The 9,416-nt window shown below is 47.2% G+C and overlaps 1 protein-coding gene across 1 annotated transcript; it reads left to right on the plus strand.

The window, feature by feature from the left end:
- Window positions 1-621: 621 nt before the first annotated feature.
- On the plus strand, window positions 622-975 carry LOC114884701 (60S ribosomal protein L30-like). Its single transcript, XM_029203852.1, has one exon. It carries the CDS (start codon window positions 628-630, stop codon window positions 973-975), a length of 348 nt encoding a protein of 115 aa, XP_029059685.1. The 5' UTR covers window positions 622-627.
- Window positions 976-9,416: the final 8,441 nt, after the last annotated feature.

Consider the following 9,416-nt stretch of genomic DNA (forward strand, 5'->3'; position numbering starts at 1 on the left):
GACTTACTTCAATCTGTATGACAGTCTCTAGGTCCATCCATCTCACAACAAATAACTCAATTTCGTTTCTTTTTATGGCTGAGTAATATTCCATTGTATATATGTGCCACATCTTCTTTATCCATTCATCCGATGATGGACACTTAGGTTGTTTCCATCTCCAGGTTATTGTAAATAGAGCTGCAATGAACATTTTGGTACATGACTCTTTTTGAATTATGGTTTTCTCAGGGTATATGCCCAGTAGTGGGATTGCTGGGTCATATGGTAGTTCTATTTTCAGTATTTTGAGGAACCTCCATACTGTTCTCCATAGTGACTGTATCAATTTACATTCCCACCAGCAGTGCAGGAGGGTTCCCTTTTCTCCACACCCTCTCCAGCATTTATTGTTTGTAGATTTTTTGATGATGGCCATTCTGACTGGTGTGAGATGATATCTCATTGTAGTTTTGATTTGCATTTCTCTAATGATTAGTGATGTTGAGCATCCTTTCATGTGTTTGTTGGCAATCTGTGTATCTTCTTGGGAGAAATGTCTATCAAGATAAATATGGCCTTTTCTTGCTCTCCGGCCATCTTGGTGGCTGCAGTGGGCTGGGGGTGTCCCGCACCTAAGGCAGGAAGATGGTGGCCGCAAAGAAGATGAAAATGTCACTGGAGTCGATCAACTCTAGGCTCCAACTGGTTGTGAAAAGTGGAAAGTACGTGCTGGGGTACAAGCGGACTCTGAAAATAATCCGGCACGGCAAAGCGAAACTGGTCATCCTTGCCAACAACTGCCCAGCCTTGAGGAAATCTGAAATAGAGTATTATGCCATGTTGGGCAAAACTGGTGTCCATCACTACAGTGGCAATAATATTGAATTGGGCACAGCATGTGGAAAATACTACAGAGTATGGACATTTGCTATCATTGATCCAGGTGATTCTGATATCATTAGAAGCATGCCGGAACAGGCTGGTGTAAAGTAACTCATGCACAATTTTTCTTTAATAAAACTGGCCGGAGCTTGTTTTAAAAAAAGATAGATAAAGATGTTTTTCAAAGGGACATAATAAAATACGCATGTGTCTACTCATTTGAGCAGAAGGAATACAGTAAGAATAAACCAGAAGCTAACGGGCTTGGTTATCTACAGGGGGTAGGTGTGAACAAGGCAGAAAGAAAGGGAAACGAAGACAGGGTGGAGAAGAGAAAGACCATTGGAATTTCTCTTTTTGTGTAGCTCTGACTCATAGAGCTATGACAATATTTCACATACCCCAAAGGTGACTAAATAAATAGATGCAACCAGGATGCAGGGGGAACACCCAAAGTTATTCAAACGGTAACAGATGAACCCAACAGTATGACAAATGAATAACGTCACCACACTGAAAGCAATAGGGAAGAAAACAGCTACCTGAAGCAACTTTAGGAAACAATTGTTTTGACTGGCTCTAGACATTTACATTCCCACCAACAGTGCACAAGGGTTCCCTTTTCTCTACACCCTCACCAACACTTCTATTTTGTTGTTTTTTTGATAATAGCCGTTCTGACAGATGTGAGGTGACATCTCATTGTGGTTTTGATTTTCATTTCCCTGATGATTAGTGATCTCGAGCATCTTCTCATGTGCCTGTTGCCTATCTGTATGTCTTTTTTTGGAAAAATGTCTTTTCAGATCCTCTACCCATTTTTTTTTTTTTTTTAGTATTTATTTGGCTGCATTGGGTCTTAGTTGCAGCACGAGGGATCTTTCGTTGCTATGCGCGGGCTTCTCTCTAGTTGTGGCACGTGGGCTCCAGGGCGCGTGGGCTCTGTAGGTTGCGGTACACGGGCTCTAGCTGAAGCGCGTGAGCTCAGTAGTTGTGACGCGTGGGCTTCGTTGCCCCGTGGCACGTGGGATCTTAGTTCCCGGACCAGGGATCGAACCCACATCCCCTGCATTGGGATGCAGATTCTTAACCACTGGACCCCCAGGGAAGCCCCAGGTTGTTTGTTTTTTTTGATGTTGCGTTGTATGAGTTCTTTGTATATTTTAGATATTAAACCCTTATAAGATATATCATTTGCAAATATCTTCTCCCATTCAGTAGGCTTTGTTTTTGTTTTGTTGATAGATTGTTTCAATGTACAAAAGCTTTTTAGTTTGATGTAGTATTTGTTCTTGTTCTGTGGAAGAATGCCTTTGGCATTTTGATAGGGATTGCATTGAATCTGTAGATTGCCTTCGGTAGTTTGGTCATTTAAACAATATTAATTCTTTCAATCCACGAGCACAATCTATCTTTCCATCTACTGTATTTGTGTCATCTTATAGTTTTCCAAGTACAAGTCCTTTATCTCCTTAGTTAGATTTATTCCTAGGTATTTTACTCTTTCTGATGCAATTATAAATGGGATTGTGTTCTTAATTTCTATTTCTGATAGTTTGTTATTAGTACATAGAAATGTAACAGATTTCTGTATATTAATTTTGTATCCTGCAACTTCATTGAATTCATTGGTGGTTCTAGTGGTCTTTTGGTGGCATCTTTAGGATTTTCTTTGTATAGTATCATGTCATCTGCAAATAGTGACAGTTTTATTTCTTTCTTTCCAATTTGAATTCCTTTTATTTCTCTTTCTTGTCTGATTGTGGTGGCTAGGACTTCCAACACTACGTTGAATAAAAGTGGCAAAGAGTTTTTTCCCTTTGCATTTCAATTTGGGATGTTTCTATTGACATATTTTCAAGCTCACTGCCTCTTTCTTTGGCTATGTCTAGTCTACTAATGAACCTATCAAAAACATTCTTCTTTTTTGTTAGTGGTTTTGATTTCTAGCATTTCCTTGTGATTCTTAGAGTTTCTACCTCTGCTTACATGATCTGTCTGTTCTTGCATGTTGTCTACTTTTTCCATTAGTCCCCTTAACATATTAATCAGAGTTGTTTTAAATTCTTTATCTGACAATTCTAAGCTCTGTATCATATCTGAGTCTTATTCAGATGCTTGCTTTGTCTCATCATACTATGTTTTTTCTTGTCTTTTAGCAGGGCTTGTAATGTTTTGTTGAAAGCTGGCCATGAGGTGTCTGGTACTAGGAACTGAGGTAATCGGGCTTAGGGTGAGGTTTTATGTTAACCTGGCTAAGAGCTGGGCTGTTAATGTTTGCTGCAGCTTGTAGGTGCCACAGGCTTCAGTTTCTTCTAGTTCCAGGCTGTTTTTTCTCCTATTGTCTTTGGGTTTCCCTAAGAATTCTTTCTTAAATAACTTCTTTGTCTTGCAGCTCTATAAACTCTAGTTATTATACCTGTTGACGTGTGTTATGGCGTTGGGGAGGGGAAGCATGCTATAGTCTTAAGATTAAATCCCAACTGTTTCATTTTTGTAGTGGTTCTGAGTGCCTGCGCTGTGACCTTCTTAACTCCCCACCCCCACGGGATACAGAAATCTGCCCTCTACCCAGATCAGATAATACTATGGTTAAGCAGTTTTCCTTGGGGGCATAACTTTGTTACAGACAAAGATCTGGGTGTGTTTGGAAATGGTTACCCTTCCTCTGCCCCCTCCGGAAGCAAGAGGAGATTTCTGTCCCGTCTTCAGGGTGAGACCCGGTAGGCTCCTGGAGATAAAACCCACACACATTTTATCTAGGAGTTTTAAACTCTCAACCCAGTCCACACTGAGCCTCCAGCAATCCATCAATTACTATCAGAAGAGTTTCTGCCCATTATGGCTCCAGAGGCTCCCCCAGGAGGCTAATCATGTTGTGATTCTGGTTTTTTCTCCTTTTTCTCCAGTTTTTGGGGGTGGGATTTGCCCTGTGAACTCAATTCTCTGATGGATCTAAGATTTGCAGTTTCTCCAGCTTGGTCTTCCTGTAAGGATGGAAATGATGCCTCCTAAGGTCTTTTTTTTTTTTCTTTTCTTTTAAAAATATTTATTTATTTGGCTGCGCTAGTCTTCGTTGCGGCATGCGGTCTTCTTCTATTTTTTGTTAATTAATTTTATTTATTTTTGGCTGCGTTGGGTCTTCGTTGCTGTGCGCAGGCTTTCTCTAGTTGCAGTGATACGATTGTGGTGCACAGGCCTCTCATTGTGATGGCCTCTCCTGCTGCAGAGCATGGACTCTAGGGCGCGCGGGCTTCAGCAGTTGTGGCACGCAGGCCCAGTAGCTGTGGCTTGCGGGCTCTAGAGCACAGGCTCAGTAGTTGTGGCACACGGGCTTAGTTGCTCCGCTGCATATGGGATCCTCCCAGACCAGGGCTTGAACCTGTGTCCCCTGCATTGGCAGGCGGATTTCCAACCACTGCGCCACCAGGGAAGCTCCCTGCGGTCTTCTTAGTTGTGGCATGCAGACTCTTAGTTGTGGCACGCGGGATCTAGTTCCCTGACTACAGGGATTGAACCTGGGCCCCCTGCATTGGGAGCGCGGAGTCTTAGCCGCACTGGACCACCAGGGAAGTCCTCTCCTGAGGTCTCCACACATTGGAGTTGGAACTGAACGTCTGTGTGTATATATGTAATTTTTACAAAACACTTCATACATGTCATCCTAAACAGTTTTGGTTATTGTTACTTGCAAACTGACAGACTTCTGCCCTTGAGGCACTCACAGTTTGGAAGGGGGTGGCAGAGAGAGTCTGTCATTAATTTTGGAAAATTCTCAGCCATTCTTACTTCCAAAATCTCTTCTCCTCCTTCAGGGATTTCCATTACACATGTGTTACACCTTTTGTAATTGTCCCACAGTTTTTGGATATTCTGTTCCCTTCTTTTTCCCATTCTTTTCTCTCTTTGCTTGTTCAATTTGGGACATAAATAATGACATCAGTAAATAAATGATATAAATAGTGCGGAGCACTGAGAAGTGCCCCAAGAATGTTTACAGGGGAACCTGCCCCATTGAGGCGGAGGCCGGGTCAGCATAGCCAGCACTGCAGCCCATTATGGTATTGACCCAATAATTGTTTAGAGGAAGCAGCTGGGGTCTGAAGCGTGCTCGGGAAGAGAAGAGGGACAGAGAGGAAGGACAGAGGGGGACAAACTTGAGGAGGGAGGAGGCCCCGGCTTTTCCAGCTCTCCCTCCCCAGTGCCTTGTCCTCTGTCCTTTACTACCTCCTTATTATTATTATTTTAATAAATTTATTTATTTATTTTTGGCTGCACTGGGTCTTCGTTGCTGCACGCGGGCTTTCTCTAGTTGCGGCGAGCAGGGGTTACTCTTTGTTGCAGTGCGCGGGCTTCTCATTGTGGTGTCTTCTCTTGTGGAGCACAGGCTCTAGGCACGCGGGCTTCAGTAGTTGCAGCACGCAGACTCAGTAGTTGTGGTGCACGGGCTTAGTTGCTCCGCGGCATGTGGGATCTTCCCGGACCAGGGCTCGAACCCGTGTCCCCTGCATCGGCAGGCGGATTCTTAACCACTGCGCCACCAGGGAAGCCCTACTACCTCCTTATTTAGTCATCCTCACCTTCAGCTTGCTTCCTCAGCTGTCCTGCGCTCACCTGGGCTGTTGATTCACAGTGGAGATGCTGTCTCCTCCGTGCGGAGCCAGTGCGGGGGTGGAGAGTGGGGTCTAACTACCCTCTTCCTCTCTTCTCTGAATAAAGCCTCTTGAGACCAATTAGTGATGCCCAGTCAGTGATGCTGGGAGTAGAAAGCTGCCAGGAGAGCTCTGGTCCCCGGGGTTCTGCCACCACCAGCCTTGAGCAAGGCAGGTGAAGGTCAGAGCAGCACCCTGTTTGCTGCTGCGTGTTCTTGCGTGTGTTAAGCACTCTTCTTTGATAGCATATCTTGTGAGATAAGCATTTTTATCCCCACTTTACAGACAAGAAAATGAGGTGCGGGGAGGTGGTGTGTGTGTGTGTGCTCATTTGGCCCATCTCCAGGCAGCCAGAAAGATACAGGGCTGGGATTCAAACCCAATGTCCTAACTTTAAGTCTGAGCTCCCTCCCCTTCACCCCCATCAGGGCTGGGCATGCCCAGTGTGAGAGGAGCCCTGCTCTCTGTGGCCTCAGCTGCCGGCATCTGCCCCCAGATGCACAGGCAGATGCTGTCGGGATATCATGGCAGGCTCGTCGGAAACTTGGCTTGGAGCCTCCATTGTCTCAGCAGCTTGTAATCTGGCCCTGGGCAGGGGGCTACGGGTGGAGGCCACTTTTCATGGGAACTCAAGCAAGGAGAGAGTGTGAACCATCAGACTGGGACCCAGGCCAAGAGACCAGAAAGAAAGCTGGGGTCTTGGCCAGCACTCCAGGCCCACGGGAGCCTCCAGCTGGGTGGAGCCATGCGGGCTGGGCCAGATGTGGGTGGGGAAATTGGCAGAGTTGCCGGTGGCTCTTTGTCTGCAGGGGAGAGAGAAAAAGAGCAAACTGATGGGACAAACCAGCTGACATCCAGGGAAACAGGGGCCTCTGGTCACCCAGGGAAGGAACCCAATCCATTAGGAGGGAGCAGAGAGGCTTCTTGGGGGAGGGGACCCCAGTGATGAGCATGGCCTTTCTGGTTGGGGGAGCAGCAGGTAAGAAGAGCCTCTTGATGAGGAAATGTCTGACCCAGCTGGGCAGTTCAAGGTCAAACAGTTCAGTCTGTCCTGAATGTCAGGTGTGAAATACAGCATAGCGAGAAACGAGGTTGAGGTTGGGGTGTGGAAAGGGTACAGATGCCAGGTGTTATATGGGATATACGTACACTTGAAAAAAAAAAAAAAAAGATTGTTTATCTGAAATTCAAATTTAACTGGACATCCTGTATTTTTATATGCTGAATCTGGCAACTCCAGCCTTGGGGGCTATTTGGACTTAATACCTAAGTCGTGGGGAGCCATTAGAAACTTTTCAGAAGGGGGATGATGTGGTGAAACTTGCATTTTAACAGGAGATGGTGGAATGCAGGGGGCAGGGAGATCAGTTAAGAGAAGCTTTAGGGATGAAGAGTGGGTGGGCAGAGAGGGATTTATTAAAGAGGTAGAGTCAGTGGGCCTTGGTGAGCAATCGAGTGTGCAAATTGAGAAAACGGGAGAGTCAAGGACGACACCTTTAGTTCTGGGCAACTAAACAGATGATGGTGGCCTTTCCTAGGAAGTGAGGCATGTTTGGGAGGAGGGAGAAGCCAAGGCCAGCTTTCGACATGAGGACATCCAAGAAGAGAGGTCCAGGAGACGGCTGGTGATGGAGTCCAGGTGAGAGGCCAGGGCTGGAAGTCAGCACTTGGAAGAGAGCGGCTTTTGGAGCAAAACCACTGGGACCATGGGAATGGAAGAGGTGCTCGGGGAAAGCCTATGGGGTGAGAAGGAAAGGAGGCTGAGAAGGGAACCCTGAGACATAATAATTGTTTAGAGGAAGCAGAAGGAAGAGAAGCCAGCAAAGTAGATCCAGAGGCTGCACAGAGGTTTGGAGAAACACAGGAAGTGTCTTCGTGACACCGTGTCCCCCCGCCCCGGAAGCTAAGGCAGGACAGAGATGAAAGAGAACAAATGTGAAAGTACCAAACATTGCCAAGACATCAAGTCATGTGAGAACAGAAAGTGGTCCTATGGATCTGGTCCTAGAGACCTGATGAGGGGTGTTTCAGGGGAGGGCTGGGGGCAGAAGCCAGGTGGGAAGGGATGAGGAGAGAGTGGGCGGTAGGACTTTGACTGAGAGCCACTTGGACATGGTATTGACCCAAGCATCTGTCCTGTCCCTCCTCAGGCCCCACCAAACTGACAGTGAAGGGGAAAAGCAGGTATATACCAGCCCATGATGACAAAGAAGCTGGGAGAGGAGGCATGAGCAGAAAAGAAGATTTCAACAAAACTTTGGAAGATGGGATGCTAACAGAGAAGTAGCATGTAAATTCGTGGCTACAACCTGACGTGCCCGCAGAGGAGAGGAGGGGGAACCAGACAGTTGGTCCTGAACATCCCAGAGCCCCGGGTCATGGAGGGACCAGGTCTGGTGGGAAGCTTGGACACAGAACAGGTGTCCCTCAGGTCTTATAGGTAAAGATGACTTCACCCACAGGCATAAGAATATTAGTTTCTTCGTGGAGGAACTGCAAAGGCTTGCAAATATCAGGCACAGCAGAGAATAAGACTGAGACAGGGATTAAGGGATATGCATCCTGAGTGATGGGACTTCTAGCCCTCTTCCCCTGTCCTGCTCCTAGAATGCCAATAGCCAGAAGTATTCCTTCATGCCCTACCCCCAAGAAGCACCTGAAGGAATTTTCTCTGGAGCTATGAAGTCCCGAATGATGGACCTCCACTTATGATGATGACTTGGAGGCCAGGACAGCAGTAGGAGAAGGTTGATGCAACAGTCCAGGCAACAAGGGATGGGACCTGGGCCAGGGTATCCTCAGCGGGAAGAGGCGGGATGGATTCTGGAGGTATTTAGGAGGCAAACTTTGGGAGGGGAGGAGGTGGTGGGCTGACTTCTCGTGAGAGGGACTTGTGGGAATGGAGGGGCCATTTCCCAACACAGGGAGCATCTTCAGTAAGCAGGATCCTCAGGGGACAGTCCAAGGAAGGGAACTTCCGCGACAGGGGGTGTGTTGCAAGTTCTGGGGCAGAGAGGAGAACAGAGGAGGAAGCTAAGCTGCCATGAACTGAACTTGGTTGAGAAGCCTGACTCCCTGAGGCTGGCTGAGAGAGGCATCCTTCATCTTGGAGAGTGGGGAGTCAGAGTCAGCACTGTGGGTGTGGCAGTGGGCAACAGAAACCAAAGACTGATGCCCGCCCAGGGTCAGCTGGGAGGACGGGGACTGTGCTGGAATCAGGTGGCCTCTTCTGTTGAAAATGACACAAAACCCAGACAACCTTAAAGAAAAAAATGGCTTCCATCATGGATAGATCTGGCTTCAGGCATAAATGGATTCAGGACTCAAACGATGTCGCTGGCCCCTGCCTGCCTCACCTGGGTTGGCTCCGTTCTCCAGCTCCCTGGGCGTGACCCCCAGCAGCTCCCATTACCTCAACACCAAGTCCAATGGAAGGCACAGTGCTCTTCCTCTATATCTCAAATCAAAGCCCTGGGATTGAGATCTGTTGGTCCCGATGAGCCTGACATACGGTCAATCCCTGAACTGATCGACATGGCAGGAATCATGGAAAGCACTGTTGGGCTTAGAGTAGGTGATGGGTTTCACCCCCAAGACGGGAGATGGAGTTTGCTACTGTGAAACACGTGGGTAGGGGCACAAGGTCCCCCAAAGCCAAATCAGGATACTATTGCCCCAAGCAAAGAGAGGATGCTGCACAGCAAAAGTAACTGATGTCTAGATCTGTCACTGGGTCCTGATGCTGGGCACCTCTGGATTCTGGGGACCCCTGATTTTAGACCCTCAATACATGTTGGTGGGCTGGCTGGCTGGCTGGATGGTTGGAGAGATGGATGGATGAACAAGCCATCCTTCCAGCTTGCTGGGAGAATAAATTATTTCCTCCTCTGTGTCTCCCTC

Source organism: Monodon monoceros, unplaced genomic scaffold (genome assembly GCF_005190385.1).
Source record: "Monodon monoceros isolate NGI ecotype Baffin Bay Population unplaced genomic scaffold, NGI_Narwhal_1 Super_Scaffold_5, whole genome shotgun sequence".
Classification (NCBI taxonomy): domain Eukaryota; kingdom Metazoa; phylum Chordata; class Mammalia; order Artiodactyla; family Monodontidae; genus Monodon; species Monodon monoceros.